Source organism: Molossus molossus, unplaced genomic scaffold, assembly GCF_014108415.1.
Source record: "Molossus molossus isolate mMolMol1 unplaced genomic scaffold, mMolMol1.p scaffold_m16_p_4, whole genome shotgun sequence".
Taxonomy (NCBI): domain Eukaryota; kingdom Metazoa; phylum Chordata; class Mammalia; order Chiroptera; family Molossidae; genus Molossus; species Molossus molossus.
In genome coordinates, this window is record NW_023425377.1 from 125,796,837 (window position 1) to 125,814,778 (window position 17,942).

The 17,942-nt window shown below is 55.2% G+C and overlaps 1 protein-coding gene across 1 annotated transcript; it reads left to right on the forward strand.

Annotated features, from left to right (window-relative positions):
- Positions 1–389: 389 nt before the first annotated feature.
- Positions 390–7,278, forward strand: MAD2L1 (mitotic arrest deficient 2 like 1). The gene is made up of 5 exons (XM_036241068.1): positions 390–462; positions 1,140–1,286; positions 2,650–2,770; positions 3,575–3,678; positions 6,641–7,278. Exons 1-5 carry the CDS (start codon positions 390–392, stop codon positions 6,811–6,813), a joined length of 618 nt encoding a protein of 205 aa, XP_036096961.1. The 3' UTR covers positions 6,814–7,278.
- Positions 7,279–17,942: the final 10,664 nt, after the last annotated feature.

The following is a 17,942-nucleotide window of genomic DNA, read 5'->3' on the forward strand; positions in this document are numbered from 1 at the left end:
GGTCGCTCAGCCCCCGGCCGGGGAGCGGCCACTAACATCGGACCGGCCCTTCACCCCCGGCCCCGCCCAGGGGACACGACGGAGGGGACCGGCGGCCTCCGGCGGCTGACAACCGGAACTGCCGGCCACGCCTCCTCCTGGGGCGGGGCGGGCGCGTCGGGGGCGGGGCGGGCGCGTCGGGGCGGGGCGGGCGCGTCGGGGGCGGGGCGGGCGCGTCGGGGCGGGGCGGGCAGGGCGGGGCGGGCGCGCCTGCGCAGAGACGACGGCGTGGTGCGTCGTTACTTTTGAAACGAGTGGCGGGAGCTGCTGCGAGCCCCGGCTGGCGGTGTGCGGAGTCCGTGGGCGGTGTCCGTGTGCGGTGGGCGCGCGCCGCGGCTGTGGGCCCGGCCATGGCGCGGCAGCTGGCCCGGGAGCAGGGCATCACCCTGCGCGGGAGCGCCGACATCGTGGCCGAGTTCTTCTGTGAGTCGTGCGCGCGGCGGGCCGGGGCCGGGCCTGGCGGGGGAGCGGGCGGCCCGGGGGGCGGGGGGGGGCAGCCTCCCGCCAGGCCGGGAATCCGCGGGGGCGGCTGCGGGCGCGACGCCGGGACGGTGGCGAGGGAGGCCGGGTGCTGCCGAGCCCGCCGGCGACGCGGCCTCCCCCGAGCGCCCTGAAAGCGCACCCGCCCCTGGGCCCAGCGACCCGGGACGCCGCGCGCCTGCAGCGGGGCCCCCGTGTGTCTCCCCGCCCGCCCCGGCGACGGGCCGTGGGGAGCCGGCGCTCTGGGAGGCGCCCTCCTGGGAGCCCGGCGGGCCTGGGAGGCGGGAGGAGGCGGCTTCCTGGCGCGAGGGCTGTGCCACCCTCTAACCGCACAATCAGAGTTTGCGCCCGGATTGCAATGCGGTGGAGAGCGCGTGCCGGGCGCTCCGCTCTTATTGCCGAGTAAATGCAGCTGCCCCCCTCTGTTCCTTAGAAACAAGACTACGAAGATGTTAAATGGCACTTAACACCCACTGTGCTCTCAGCAAGACACGCAGACACGTGTGTTTAGGCATTTACAGCTTAATATCATAAACGAAACCGCAGCCGCATGTAAATGTGTCTCATTTCCCGGTGTTACAAAGTGACAGCGACTTATTAACATTTTCTTTTGTTTTCAGCCTTTGGCATCAATAGCATTTTATATCAGCGGGGCATTTATCCGGCCGAAACCTTTACTCGAGTGCAGAAGTACGGACTCACCCTGCTTGTAACCACGGATCCTGACCTCATGAAATACCTAAGCAATGTGGTGGAGCAGCTGAAAGGTATTCATTATTGGGAACAGTTTCGAGTTTGGCAGGCTTTTTAGAGACCGCATTTTCTAGCATCTCGGTGCATTTTTCAGCTCTGCACACAGAAGATGTAAGACAAACTACATCTCAAATATAGTGACAATTGCGAGGACACAAGTAAACGTAAATTAATGTCAGGACTCTGATAAGCGTAACAAAACTGTCTCCATTAACTCCCTAGAAGATTACTTGTGCATTTTGGGGCCAAATGGAACCAGTTGGAATTTTACAGAATTGTGATGGTGTTTATTATCTGTGGGGAAAAAATGCTATATATTCTTAATATATGTTTTCTGTACCTTAACGAAACCTAAAGCCATCATTATTATTAAGATCAATAAAATTGTATTCAACATGGGAACTTCAAAAATATAAAAAAGGAAGAAAAAGAACTACTAAATAATAGAGTACCCAGTAGCCATTTCCTGTGGAATGGCTCCCCGGTACCCCCCTTGTGCACCTATAGGCCCTGTGGAATGGCTCCCTGGTGCCCTCCTTGTACACCTGTCTCAGATACTTCAAGTCACATGCCAAGCTAAACTTAAGTCATCCGTATACCCTCCATCCAACTGGGGATAGAGCCAGAAACGGGTGCTCTTGCTGACGCTCACGGGCAATCAGTTCACAGTTAACAGCACCGTCTCCTGAGCCCTCTCCTACTCTGTCTCTACCAGCTATCTCCTGCAGGCCTTGACCTCCTGCCTGTGTCACTAGTCCTTCGATCCCCTCCCGTCCGTTTTCCACACCACAGCCAGAGCAGTTTGGAACGCAGGTCTGACGGCATCACACACTGCTTTCAATACAGTCGTGCCTTCCCGGGTGCTTGGAGTAGAAGGTCTTGGATTTGGCCCACACGTGGCAGCCCTGCTCACCTTGCCAGTCTCACCTGTTCAGTCTCCTTTCTCACCCGCAGTTACCTGGCCTTTCAGTTCTCCCTCTGGTCATGCTCTTCCCTTTGGAGTGTAAGACCCGGCACCCTCTTCCCCGTCCTTGCTGGTCAATGCTGCGGGTGCATAGAGCTAAACTCAAGCCGCCCCGAGTGAGAACCCCCTGGGGGAGTCCAGTTCCTCACTCCATGCTCATTGCGCCGCGTAGCAGTGATCACAACTGTACTTTCATGCTTACGGTGCGGCGCTCAGACCAGCGCTGGTCTCCCGCGTCCTCGGCCTGCATGGGGGCGGGAGGGCCATGCGTTCACTGCTTCTCGGGCCAGGTTACTGCTGGGGAGGTGGGAGGGGTGCAGAATACTGTGGTGAGAACCCCCGAGGTCGGAGGTGAGTCCGAGCAGGAAGCTCCTCTGCCGCAGCAGTGCCGGCTGGTGGCCCTTGTGTTGCAGATTGGCTGTACCGGTGCTCGGTGCAGAAACTGGTGGTGGTCATCACGAACATTGAGAACGGGGAGGTCCTCGAGAGATGGCAGTTTGACATCGAGTGTGACAAGACTGCCAAAGATGACAGGTAAAGATGAATTATTTCACTTTCATATTTCCCCCCAAAACTTGCTTTATTTACTAAAATGAGATCTGATTATATTGAACTAGGTTCATTTAAGTTATAATTTGTGCCTAACATGTTAATTTGATTTTCAGTCTCCTGCAGAAGAGAACTTTGCTCACTTTAGCGTATCACTGGTTTGTACAGATAGTGTACTTTTACCTACTTCTTTTTGTCTGCATCGGTGAATCTCAGACCTGAACATTTATGGTGGTGTGTGCAGAACTGCACACGATGTGCTAGGTGGGATGTACTAGGTGGGCTGGGTGGAGATACCTTTAACCTCAGGGATCACCCTAGACTCGCCCAGCCCCCGTGCAGCCCTAGGGCCCATCCGTGATTGTTTCTCACAAGGAAGTGAAATTGGCTTCTGAAGCCTTTGGTCTATAGCAGGAAATGTGTAGCTTATACAAATAATTTGAGGAAGTGGAGAATTAGGCATTACTAAAAATGCCAAAGTGATTATACCCATTAAATGTTCTAGATGCTACTTGCTTTTTTATTTTCAGAGGTAGTGGTTTTCCTAACTTGAACCACTTGACAGTTTCTAACAGATGACTGGGCAGGATAAATGAAATACTAGATACATATTGTGCCCACTCAGTTATAGTTCCTAAGGATGTACTTATATTCATTTAATAACAAACTCCTTTTTAATGTATTACTTATTTGATTTTGGAAGCATTTACTCAGATAAATAATCTTATCAATGTTTGAAATAACTTGTTAAAACTAGAAAGGAATTGATTGATTTGGTTTCTTTGATAGTGCACCGAGAGAAAAGTCTCAGAAAGCTATCCAAGATGAAATCCGCTCAGTGATCAGACAGATCACAGCTACTGTGACCTTTCTGCCCCTGTTGGAAGTTTCCTGTAAGTAGTACAGTTTCTTGTGGGCTTACATTTGTTGGGGAAAAGGCTAAGATACTGCTTTAAGAATTATCTCTTCATTAAATTTTTTCTTAGTTCTCAATATGTACTGTAAATGAGGAAGAAAACATCATAAAACATAAAAGTTTATGCATTCCAGAAACTTTGGAAATGGACCGTGTCCTGCAGTGTTCACTCATGAACGTTTGGTGTGACTCCTTCTCTGTTTCTGTTCTCTGCGCATTCCTACCTGTGTAATTCAGACAAGAACCGTGACTGTCGCTGTCCTTGGCGACTCCTCCTGTCTGACAGCTCCTGACCCCTGCACAGCGCCCCCTGCTCATGGCGCAGCCGCCATGGGACACATGTCCTTCTCCACGGCCACACTCAGCTGCCCCACATGGACACGTGCTTCTTCTCCACGGCCACACTCAGCTGCTCCACACGGGACACGTGCTCCTTCTCCACGGCCACACTCAGCTGCCCCACATGGACACGTGCTTCTTCTCCACGGCCACACTCAGCTGCCCCACACGGGACGCGTGCTCCTTCTCCACGGCCACACTCAGCTGCCCCATATGGGACACGTGCTCCTTCTCCACGGCCACACTCAGCTGCCCCACACGGGACACGTGCTCCTTCTCCACGGCCACACTCAGCTGCCCCACACGGGACACGTGCTCCTTCTCCACGGCCACACTCAGCTGCCCCACACGGGACGCGTGCTCCTTCTCCACGGCCACACTCAGCTGCCCCATATGGGACACGTGCTCCTTCTCCACGGCCACACTCAGCTGCCCCACACGGGACACGTGCTCCTTCTCCACGGTCACACTCAGCTGCCCCACACGGGACACGTGCTCCTTCTCCACGGCCACACTCAGCTGCCCCACATGGACACGTGCTCCTTCTCCACGGCCACACTCAGCTGCCCCACACGGGACACGTGCTCCTTCTCCACGGTCACACTCAGCTGCCCCACACGGGACACGTGCTCCTTCTCCACGGCCACACTCAGCTGCCCCACATGGACACGTGCTCCTTCTCCACGGCCACACTCCCGCTGCCCCACACGGGACACGTGCTCCTTCTCCACGGCCACACTCAGCTGCCCCACATGGACACGTGCTCCTTCTCCACGGCCACACTCCCGCTGCCCCACACGGGACACGTGCTCCTTCTCCACGGCCACACTCAGCTGCCCCACACGGGACACGTGCTCCTTCTCCACGGCCACACTCAGCTGCCCCACATGGACACGTGCTCCTTCTCCACGGCCACACTCCCGCTGCCCCACACGGGACACGTGCTCCTTCTCCACGGCCACACTCAGCTGCCCCACACGGACACGTGCTCCTTCTCCACGGCCACACTCCCGCTGCCCCACACGGGACACGTGCTCCTTCTCCACGGCCACACTCAGCTGCCCCACACGGGACACGTGCTCCTTCTCCACGGTCACACTCAGCTGCCCCACATGGACACGTGCTCCTTCTCCACGGCCACACTCAGCTGCCCCACATGGACACGTGCTCCTTCTCCACGGCCACACTCAGCTGCCCCACATGGACACGTGCTCCTTCTCCACGGCCACACTCAGCTGCCCCACATGGACACGTGCTCCTTCTCCACGGCCACACTCAGCTGCCCCACATGGACACGTGCTCCTTCTCCACGGCCACACTCAGCTGCCCCGCATGGACACGTGCTCCTTCTCCACGGCCACACTCAGCTGCCCCACATGGACACGTGCTCCTTCTCCACGGCCACACTCAGCTGCCCCACATGGACACGTGCTCCTTCTCCACGGCCACACTCAGCTGCCCCGCATGGACACGTGCTCCTTCTCCACGGCCACACTCAGCTGCCCCACATGGACACGTGCTCCTTCTCCACGGCCACACTCAGCTGCCCCACATGGACACGTGCTCCTTCTCCACGGCCACACTCAGCTGCCCCACATGGACACGTGCTCCTTCTCCACGGCCACACTCAACTGCCCCACATGGACACGTGCTCCTTCTCCACGGCCACACTCAACTGCCCCACACGGGACACGTGCTCCTTCTCCACGGCCACACTCAACTGCCCCACACGGGACACGTGCTCCTTCTCCACGGCCACACTCAGCTGCCCCACATGGACACGTGCTCCTTCTCCACGGTCACACTCAGCTGCCCCACATGGACACGTGCTCCTTCTCCACGGCCACACTCAGCTGCCCCACATGGACACGTGCTCCTTCTCCACGGCCACACTCAGCTGCCCCACATGGACACGTGCTCCTTCTCCACGGCCACACTCAGCTGCCCCACATGGACACGTGCTCCTTCTCCACGGCCACACTCAGCTGCCCCACATGGACACGTGCTCCTTCTCCACGGCCACACTCAGCTGCCCCACATGGACACGTGCTCCTTCTCCACGGTCACACTCAGCTGCCCCACATGGACACGTGCTCCTTCTCCACGGCCACACTCAGCTGCCCCACATGGACACGTGCTCCTTCTCCACGGCCACACTCAGCTGCCCCACATGGACACGTGCTCCTTCTCCACGGCCACACTCAGCTGCCCCACATGGACACGTGCTCCTTCTCCACGGCCACACTCAACTGCCCCACATGGACACGTGCTCCTTCTCCACGGCCACACTCAGCTGCCCCACACGGGACACGTGCTCCTTCTCCACGGCCACACTCACGATGCCCCGTGTGATTATACACTGTCAACAGATATTTTTTAATGCTTTTTTCTGTAATAAAAATAAAACTTGAGTTTTTCATGAGATAAAGTAAAAGGAGTGCGGCCGTTCCTGTAGTGAAGACACATTCATTGAGGAAAAGCAATAACCTGGCGATCAGGGACCAGGCCAGCCTGCCTCTCCTGCCGCTGGGCGCTCACAGTGGGGGGCAGGGGTACTTTCCGAGAACGTGATGCACCTGGATGATCTTGTCCCCCTTCAGGTTCATTCGATCTGCTCATCTACACTGACAAAGATTTGGTTGTGCCTGAAAAGTGGGAAGAGTCAGGACCCCAGTTCATTGCCAATTCGGAGCAGGTCCGTCTGCGGTCCTTCACCACCACCATCCACAAGGTGAACAGCATGGTGGCCTACAAGATCCCCGTCCACGACTGAGGGGCCGAGCGCCGCGTGGGCCCACGTGTGTCCTGTCTCACTGAGTAGTTTTTAGGTGGAGAACTTGACAGTACCCTGGCTGAGCTGTGCACGGTGTTCAGGGCTTTGGCACCTGTTTGGCTTTCCGTGGGTCTGATGTCATGTTTGCGCCCTGTTCAGAGGAGCCAGCAGGTCACAAAAGCAGTCAGTCCCTTTGAGGGTGGTAACTGGAGATGAAGAACTTTTGCTATAAAGAAAACTCAGTGCTTCTAACCCAGACCAAGTAGCTTGACTCGGAATGTAGGTCAGTGTGAAACAGCAAGAGAAGTCTGGCGTTCAGAATCTTTGTTTAGTCCTAAAGTAACAGGTCATCCACAGTCACAGAACATCCCAGAAGACTCTTGCCGTTTATTTCATTTGTATAGTTTCCATGTTGAAAAAGATCTCCAGTTATTTGATTTTAATGTATATAATTTTCTTAGAAAGCTGTCCCTATTTCTACTGTTTAAATTCTGGTAATATAGAACTCTTAATGTCTTTCTGTGTTTTATAAAATCAAGCTTTAAACGATAATGATAAATAAAGTTAAATGTATATGTTTTAAACTTGTCTTGAAATATTTTTCATGAGTGCGGTGCTACTCCAGTTAGATCAGGGTGGATTCAGTACAGTGGGCCCCTATCTGCGGGTTGGCTCTCCACGGCTTCAGTTACCCTCAGCCACAGTCGGAAATTCCTGAAACAAACAGTTCATAGGTTTTAGAATTCATGTAGTGTGACAAAACCTTGTGCTGGCCAGCTCTGTTCCCGGGGACATGAATCACCCTGTGCCTAGTGTCTCACGCTGTAGATGCTCCAAACCCATCAGCCGCTTAGTAGCTGTATGATAACACATTTTAGCTCATAAAGGCTCCCAAGTGCGAGGGTCGTGATGCTGGCAGTTCAGGTGAGCAGAAGAGAAACATGCTGTGCTTCATTCAGGTGAACAGGGTGTGTGTTTGTGTAGGCAAAACCAGTGTAGATAGTGGGGTGCTGTCCATAGTTCCAGGGGTCCACTGGGGATCCTGGAACTCTATCCCCCATGGATAAGGGGGGCTGCTGCACACCCAACTAGGTTGTAGGGCCTAAGGATACAGGTGAGTAAGTCTTGTCCTTTCAATGTAACGGGCTGTGACGGTCCCTCTGTGTCGAGGGATCGTGCCATTTGGAACTAATCCAGTTTAGCCGACGTTGGATTGTAGAGCCCTGTCCGCCTGTCGTCAGCCTGGCTTCACGTACAAACTTAAACACGAGGCATTCCCGTGCCCGTGGTTTCTCTAGAGCTTTCGATGTAGTTCCACCTACTTGTCCAAGGTGCGTTTAAGGCAACCTCATCGGTCTTTCCTAACCTAACTGTTCATTTTGTAACAATTCAATATGTTATCAGACACTGTTCTACGCTCTTCATAGGGATTCATTTGACTTCCACTATTAAGTACACATTGTATCCATTCAAATGTTACATAGTGGACTTCTATTCACAAGCAGAATACTGGGTGCCAGGTGAGTGAAGAGGTCCTGGCCTTTCTGCAGCTGGACACCTGCGAAGGGAGGAAACTGGGCGAAGAGCCAGGGTGTGGCCAGACAGGTGGCTCTCACCCTGGGTGCGTCTCCCTTCCCGATGGCCTCGCCCCGCTGACCTCGTCCCGCTGACCGGGCGTGTGCTCCACGGAGGCAGCGCCCACGTGCTCTCCGCTCCCCCTGGCACACAGCTGCCGCGTCTGGCGGGGGCATCGTGGGTGGTGGGAGAGCCCCCCCAGGAGCTGCTGAAGCATCTGGCTGACGCCCACCCACCGGCCTTCTTCCCTCGGTGAGGAAAGTGGTTGTCAGAAATGGAAGGGACACTGGGTTAGGTCCAGTCAAGAGGGTTCCGAACACCACAAGGTGTGCCACAGAGTGGACGCAATTCAGGTGAAAACATTTGAATTCATGGGCTGCTCCTAACTTCTTCACATGCGCAGCACAGGTTGAGAAGGAAGGTGGGGCTTCAGTAAAAACACGGAGACAGTTGAGAACCTCGGCCCTGCTTGGAGGACGCACACAAATTCCGGCCGTAAGCAGGGCCGCTCCAGGCAGGCGTCGAACACGTCTCCGAGCAACGGGGCGTTCTCCCCTCCGAGCTCAGCAGCAGCAACATTCTGGTATGTCACTAATAATTCTTAAAGATCTGTCATTTGTCAAAGGATCCTAATATTACTACTTTTAATTTGTGAGTCTTTATGGGACTGACTTCTCTCCTTTAGGAGGTGTGCCCAGAAGTAATGCCTATTCGACTTTTAGTACAGAATCCAGAGCTTCTGCCATGCAGCCTATGCCTGAAGTCCCCATCACCAGTTCTGCGTCACCTGGGCTCCTTGGCTTTGAAAACATGGAAAACCGGCTTGGGAACAATTCAACGGAAGACGTGTTCGCTGCGTAGGGAACGGGGGGGAAGGCTGAACCCCGGGGTAGGACAGCGTCGGGCTGTCGGGGCAGACGGGCCCTCTCAGATCTGACACACAGGACCGCTGCTGCGAGCGGACCTGCCCACGTGACGCGGGCGGTGGTTTCCAGAAACGTGGAGTGCAAACCTTTGTGCGTGTTTTGACAGAGACGTGAGACTGGGGGTTCTCTGAAATCGCACTTTCAAATACTTGGATCACATCATCTGTTAACTGGGCTAAATTAGAGTTTTACTACTTTGTGAGGTTATGACGTTTTTTCACCCCTTACAAATTGTGTGTCCGTTAAGAAATGCACACACTGGAGATGAGCAGGATCCAAGCTCTGAGCCCTACTGGTCGAGCTGGATGGGAAGCTCTGGCCGCTGACTGCACTGGACTTGTCCCCTCGTCTGGACCTGACGCTCACCTGAAAGGGAGACCGAGCGACAGTGGGGAGAGCCGTGGGCGGCCCCACCACACCTGAGTGTGCGGAACCAGAGGTGGTGCCTCTGGGCCTGGCCTCTGACTCGGCGTGGCTCACTGTGGCTGGAGGAACAAACACACGTGCTAGGTGAGCCACCCTGCTCTGACGTAGAGCCCTGAAGGACCCCTGCCCTCTGCCCAGGCCACCAGCAGGACGGGGAAGCCGGCCCTCCGGGCATGTCTGCACCGGGATGGACCATCTCCGGGACCAGTTGGACGGGGAAGCCATCCCTCCGGGCATGTCTGCACCGGGATGGACCATCTCCTGGACCAGTTGGACGGGGAAGCCATCCCTCCGGGCATGTCTGCACCGGGATGGACCATCTCCTGGACCAGTTGGACAGGGAAGCCATCCCTCCGGGCATGTCTGCACCGGGATGGACCATCTCCTGGACCAGTTGGACAGGGAAGCCATCCCTCCGGGCATGTCTGCACCGGGATGGACCATCTCCGGGACCAGTTGGACGGGGAAGCCGGCCCTCCGGGCATGTCTGCACCGGGATGGACCATCTCCGGGACCAGCTGGACGGGGAAGCCATCCCTCCGGGCATGTCTGCACCGGGATGGACCATCTCCGGGACCAGTTGGACGGGGAAGCCGGCCCTCCGGGCATGTCTGCACCGGGATGGACCATCTCCTGGACCAGTTGGACGGGGAAGCCATCCCTCCGGGCATGTCTGCACCGGGATGGACCATCTCCGGGACCAGTTGGACGGGGAAGCCATCCCTCTGGGCATGTCTGCACCGGGATGGACCATCTCCTGGACCAGCTGGACGGGGAAGCCGGCCCTCCGGGCATGTCTGCACCGGGATGGACCATCTCCGGGACGAGTTGGCTTTGCTGCACAGCAGACAACCAGAGAAGGTCAACAGCAAGCTTTTCCCTGCAAGTCTGCAGGTGACCTGCGTGCCTGTCTTCTCAGGCATGTCTGCAGGCACGTGTCCCGTCTCCCAGTGAGAAGTGGTAGTGTCCACACTTGGACTCCCCACACTCCACGGACCGCGGCACTGCTCATGGCTGAGCCCATTTCAATGGGGCAGGGGTCCTCCTCCGCGGAGACGGGGAGGGGGGTCTGATGAAGAGATGGGGTCTAACAGCCCCGGGCTGTGCACCGTGTCTGTAAAAGGGCAGGTCCGAAGAGCGAGGCTCGCGGCCGGTCCTCGTGGGATGGTAGCAGCTCAGACAGCAGGAAGCGGACGAGCCTGGCTGCACTCGGCAGCGAAGCCAGGCAGGGCTGACCCGCTGCGGTTGTAGCTGCCCACCTGTGATCCGTCACAATGTGCTCTTTCGGTCACGAGTTTCCAACCCCACCTGGCTCAGAGCATTGACTTCTGATATCGAGGGCTCACGTTTGAAACACGACCTGTTGTCTCCTCCACGTGTCTCAAATCGCATGTTTCCCCTGAAATCCTGCTGCTTGTTGGAGGTGCTCCACAGGACACCCCACAGCGACCCCCCCGAAGCTTGGGAAGGGAGGTCTTTTGGCATAGGTTGCATAAAGAAAGACTCGGACTAGCCTAAGGGCTCCAGACCTCTACTCTTTGTCACCATGTAAACCCGCAGGCCGAAGCAATCTCTTTATAATAGGATGATGCATTTGAGTTTCTTAGGCTCATCTTTTAGAATATAGACTCAAAAATTATTAGCTCAATAAAGTTGGTGTCTACCTAGACATTTAATTTTTTTACCTTCTGTTTTCGCTTTGTTGCTTAGTCTGTAAAATATATCTTAATTGCATTATACTTAAAAGATCAGAATGGCTGTGACTACCCCTACATTGTAATACCTGAATTGTCCACTAGATGTCACTAATGCCGTAATAGTCAAATTAGGATGAATTTCTTTTGACGCTACAGATTATAATCAGCTTTTCTTACTGGAAGTTAACACTGGCATTTCTGGCCACAGAAATCTAAAGACCGGGAAATACAGCATCTGTTCTTGGCTGAGCACTTCGCACGAATTATTTCATGGAATACTCATGCTTTAGTGTGTCCAGAACAAACTGGTTCCTTCGCTGCGCTTTACAAAACTTGACATCTCCTTGGGCAAGTTTGTATTTACACTTTCCTCAGATGACTGACCAGCGCATGGGAAGAACCAAAAGACAGAGACATGGTCCTGTACCTCATCTATACGGTTTTACAAATACATCAGGTGTGAGTTTGTGAGCAGTTGTGAAAGTTTTCCGACTAATCAGAAGAATGGTTCATTAAGCTACCCGAGTTCCTCTTTGGAGAATTCATTTTTAGCTTAACTTGTAAACAATTCGTTTTTCTTTTTTATTAAATGGGTGGAATTGCACTTTAAATTATTTTTACTATGATTTTTAAATTGATTTTAGAAAGAGAGGGAGGGAGAGGGGAGAGAGAAACATCCATCAGTTGCCCCTTACGCACACCCTGACCAGGGATTGAACCCGTTACCTGGGCCTGGGCCCTGACTGGGGATGGAACCTGTGACCTTTTGGTCCACGGAACGACGTTCAGTCAACAGCCACACTGGCCAGGGCCATTTCGTTCAGTGTCACCATGACAACATTTTGTGTTGAAATACCTATGAAGTAGAACCTGTTCTACTAAATTTCAAATTTTATTTGTTATATTATCTAAAAACAGATCTTTAGAGATCTTTCCATTCTTTACGAATATGGCTTTGAAAGCCAGCAGTGGGAACTGAAGCTTATTTTTAAAAATCTCCTTGGGAAAGCTCCTTAATCTCCATTAGAGTTGACAATCCTGTTCCAATCTGGCAGAAACATTGTAGCCCTGGCAACAAAACTATTAGAAAAGCCCAGAGAGAGGAACGTCAGCTGACCCTCTGACAGTTTCTGTGGCCATTTCACCTATTTTTGTCCTCTTGCCATTTGATCTGTTTCCGCAGGACAGAAACGTAGTTGCATTTATTTGTATCGGGTCCATTTTCGTCTGGTTCATCTGCACCACTTTGCCCCGCAAGCTCGTTGCACAAAGGAACTGACATCAGATCACAGTCTTGATGGTCGTGGAATTTTATCTGCGGGACAAGGCCGTGGGGTGCGCGGGCCCTGCACTCCGTGCCTCTGCGTGGAGAGTGCTCAGCCGCCGTCGCCCGTCAGCGGGCGGTGGGCACGCGCGTGCGGTGCTTCCCGAGTGGCGGCAGGCCTGCTGACCCAACGCGGGGCCAGCGGTTTGCGAGGCTGAGCCTGTAGCGTCCAAACCAGTCCAGGTCTCAGATGCAGCCCTGCAGCTCTGTGGGACCCGGCGCCGAGCCTCGGGTCGAGGAGAGGCCGTCCGTGGGTCATGGTGCCCTGTGGGCGCTTCGCACCTGCCCAGCCTGCTTCCTCCCAGGGAGTGGGGTTGGGTTGGGGGGGTGTGGAAGGCTTGGGCCACCGCCCGTGGTCTTGGAAACTGGAGATGGGACGTGGGGAAAGACAGTGATGAAGGGTGTGTCCCCGTGAGGCGTCCTCTAGCGGAAGGAGCCGCCCGAAGCCTCAATCGGGGCCCTGAAGGGGGGGTGGGGGGCCTTCGCCCACAGTGAGGGTGTACAGTTTGACTGCTGCCCGGGGAGTTCCAGGACAACCATGAAGAAACACTTGCTCGGGAGACACCATCCTTCCTGCAGTCTCCTTAGTGCAGTTTGTGGTGGGGAGGGGCTCGGGCATCCACCAGTTCCTGACATGCATCACCTCAACTCTCACGACAGCTCTGACAGGTTGTTCTCCCCATTTTACAGGCGTAAAAACCGGGCTTCGGGCAAGTTCGGTAATCTGCCGACCTCAAACATCCACAGTGCAGCCCCAGCCGGATCCACAGCCGGCATTTCCGTCTGGTCTGGGGCCTCTGAGGACTGGGGACAAGGGAGGGGCCGCTTCAGGGTGCAGACTCCACGGGGAAGACCATAACCACCTAGGAAGGGAGAGCTAACCCCACCCTGGGAGGGGACAGCTAACCCCACCCTGGGAGGGGAGAGCTAACCCCACGCCAGGAGGGGAGAGCTAACCCCACCCTGGGAGGGGACAGCTAACCCCACGCTAGGAAGGGAGAGCTAACCCCACGCCGGGAGGGGACAGCTAACCCCACGCTAGGAAGGGAGAGCTAACCCCACCCTGGGAGAGGAGAGCTAACCCCACCCTGGGAGGGGACAGCTAACCCCACGCTGGGAGGGGAGAGCTAACCCCACACCGGGAGGGGAGAGGTAACCCCACGCAGGGAGGGGAGAGGTAACCCCACGCTGGGAGGGGAGAGCTAACCCCACACCGGGAGGGGACAGCTAACCCCACCCTTGGAGAGGAGAGCTAACCCCACGCTAGGAAGGGAGAGCCAAGCCCACGCCGGGAGGGGAGAGCTAACCGCACACTGGGAGGGGAGAGGTAACCCCACGCAGGGAGGGGAGAGGTAACCCCACGCTGGGAGGGGAGAGGTAACCCCACGCAGGGAGGGGAGAGCTAACCGCACGCTGGGAGGGGAGAGGTAACCCCACGCAGGGAGGGGAGAGGTAACCCCACGCAGGGAGGGGAGAGGTAACCCCACGCAGGGAGGGGAGAGCCAAGCCCACGCAGGGAGGGGAGAGCCAAGCCCACGCAGGGAGGGGAGAGCTTGCAGCCACAATAGTTGAGCATCAAGTTGCATGAATGTTGTAAAAACCACTTGTTCACCAGGAGCGATCATTAAATGTTTCAAACCGAGTCTCTGCTCTGAGACAGCAGGAGCTGTCACGTCCTCCGGCCACATTCCCTTCCCTCCGGCGGCCACTTGCTTTTGCTTTCACGCGGCTCCGAGACAGACGCAGGAACAGAGGAGGAAAGTGCGGGCATTATGTTGCCATGGTGGCCCCTAGTCAGTCTGGGGAAAGGGTGGGGCTGAGGACCAAGGCAGGGACAGGGTTCGCCGCGACCTCTGCACAGACGAGGTGTGGACGGCCAGGCCCCTCCACGCGGGGACTGAGCCCTGCACGCCGAACCAAGAGCAGGATCAGCACCAACTGAAGTCCTTCCGGTCGTAGAAAGACGTCTTCCTTTTGCTTGGGATGCAGGGAGAGAGAGGTGCAGAGGGCCCAGAATGTCTCCCCAGTTCGCTTTCAGGGTTACAGTGGGGGCCTGGGGGTGCAGCAGCTGGCAGGCCTCCCACGCCGCCCCTCTCACCCCTGAGTGCGTCGCCCTGAGACCCAGGCAGCCTGCTGTCAGGGAGCTTAAAAAACCCTGTGAAATTACGTAATGTAGCTGAGTCATTGTGTAATGGATTTCCGTATTTTAGCGTATTTATGTAATGCAATTAAGTAGTTATGTATGTCTTTTCATCTGTAGTCAGTAAAATATAAAACACATTGTAACGCATGATCATGAGCAAAAAGTGTTTTAAAGTACACACCGCATATTTAAAGAAATAATGTCACCAGAAGTGTGGGAGCTACGCAAGCAGAGGACAGATGAGGGGGGTCGCCCGCCAAGGGCGGCGGCTGGGGGACAATCCATCGCCGTGGGACCGAGCAGTCGCCATAAGCCTGGGGGGCCGTCCGTCCGGCAGGGCCATCTGCATGCTCACAGTCCGCGTGTGTGGACCTCACAGGCCCTGCCTCCCCCACAGTCCCCCTGGGCTGCTGGGAGGCATTCGGCCTTGTGCCCAAGGACCCCCACAAACGGAGTCGTGCAGGACTCCAGGCAGCACCCTAAACTGAAAACCCGCTCCCTGGTCTACTTGTCACTAACGATGCCGTCAGGTCCGGAACAGCTCACCAGACCATTTCAAATCATTACAAAGACTTAAACCACAACATAAAACTGTGCCTCATTTTAACACTATGACAAAACTCCTTCTTATTCAGTCTCCAGGGTCAGCTCCCCCGTGGGGTCTGTCTTGGTCTGCATGGTCACAGTGCCATTGCTTTCAAGGTCTACACCTTGTAACCTTTTCAAATGATGTTTGTGAACTCTAGTCTGTACTAAGATGCACTGTTTCAATTTAACATTTCTGAGATGGATAACAGGCATATATATAAGCCACGGGTGCTGGGGTTGAGGACACAGAGACCCCTAACTGCTCCATGGCTCTCAGATGGTCCCCCGACCCCCACGGGGCTAGCTGCCAGGGACAGGGCTAACGCGGGAAGCTGAGGTTAACAACGAGCCCGGCTCTGGTCACCCCCACAACCCTGAGCAAGCAACTCAACTTTGGGGGGGTGGGGTAACTTTTGCATTATTGTTTTATTAATAAACCTGCACAGCTGGTTCTGTGACCCTGGAAACACTGATGTGAACGGCCGACGTAGCTCTGCCCCTCTCGTCGGAGCACGGGCAGCGGCACCCGCGGGGCCTGGCACAGTTACCGCGAGGTAAGTGGGTCAGCGTGTTCCAGACTGGCTTCTGCGCAAGCGTGCGCGCTGCGTCCACAGTGACCAGCTCTCTCCGTCGCTCCCCGCAACTCTGCGCTGATCTCCTGAATGGTGGTTCTTCTGTGCTCTCGTTTTCTCAAAAACAGTGTCTTGGGCCTCCCAGAATAGCATGAATTATAGCTCCCTTCGATATGTTATAATTAACTAGTTATTAATAACCGGGAAGGCCAGACATAGGCCTGTTCCTGTAAACACGGGGGACAGGCCCAACAAAGGGGAAACATGCCCAGTAAAGCTGAAATGACACAGGGAGGACACTTGCCTGTCAGTCACACCTGGGGACAGAGACAGTTGGCCACAATGGACGTGGCTGCTACAAGTGGGCAAAGATTTGGAATACGTGATTCCCTGGACAAAGGAGCTCGCCCTCTTATGCTTTGGGGACCCTGGGGTTCTTGATTTTCAGGGCGTACTTTGTTGGCTCCCCTGCATTCGCCCATACGGCCCATGGCCATGCGGACCCCACGTGCATGAGCTGATGGACTGCAGCTAGCCTGGCGCTGCACTGCACCTGCACTGCACCTGCACTGCACCTACATTGCACCTGGATGCACCTGCACTGCACCTGCACTGCACCTGGATGCACCTGCATGCATCTGCACTGCACCTGGATGCACCTGCACTGCACCTGCACTGCACCTGGATGCACCTGCACTGCACCTGGATGCACCTGCATGCACCTGGATGCATCTGCACTGCACCTGGATGCATCTGCACTGCACCTGGATGCACCTGCACTGCACCTGGATGCATCTGCACTGCACCTGGATGCACCTGCACTGCACCTGCACTGCACCTGGATGCACCTGCATGCACCTGCACTGCACCTGGATGCACCTGCATGCACCTACACTGCACCTGGATGCCATGTGGAACAGAAAGGCTGAACGCTGGCTCTGCTTTCAGTTCTACTGGAACCCCAGCGACACCCCTCCTATGACTGGACTAAGGGAAATGGGACTTTGGAAACCCAGGGGTGTTAATTCCATGGAAATAAAGTTTTCTATTGTAGCTTCTCCTCCCGTGGGGGGCTCTGGAAATGCTCATTCCAGCAATACCCCAGGAACCCACTCCCGCTAGCAAGGGGGAGACGAGGCACGCTCCCTTCTGGTAACACAGGCTGTCTTTATAGAGAGCGTAGTTTAGGGTCCTTGGCAAAGCACACCAGTGGATTGTAAGGGGATCTGTAAATGGCTATAATTTAAGATCAGAGGTGGTTATTCTCAAGGTCAGATTTTAATTTTTCAAGAAAAAAATACTACTTTGACTTAGAAACTTGGTGTCCTGAACATAGAACTCCACCGCTGCAGATTCGAAGTTCGACACTTAGCTGGGCTGCTAGAAGTAAATGTTGGAAAACTGCAAGTAGATGAAATTCCAAAAGACTGCATAGTGAGTGAAGTTACACCTTAAACTGCTGTCCACTCGCCCCTTTACTTTGTTGTACTAAAAGACGGGAGGTGGGGGGGGTGGAGAGAGAGAGCGCTTACTGTAAGGGATCGGCTCACATCACCATGAGGCTGGCATGCCTAAAATCTGTAGGGCGAACTGGCTGGCAGGCTAGAAATTCAGGCAGGAGTAGGTGCTCCAGCCTTGGTCTGAATTCCACAAGCTGGTCGGACAGGTGAGACGCTCGGCAAGGTGTCTGTGTTGAGTCCTCAGCCCCGTTCCTTCCCTGGGAGGCCTTGGCTCTGAAGACCTTCGACTGATCGGACAAGGCCCACCCACGGTGGGAATGGTAATCGGCCTGAAGACGAGTCTACTGAGCGCAATGTCGATCCCATCTGCAAACACCGGCACGGAAACCTACCGGACAGCGGGGGCCACAGCCTCCCT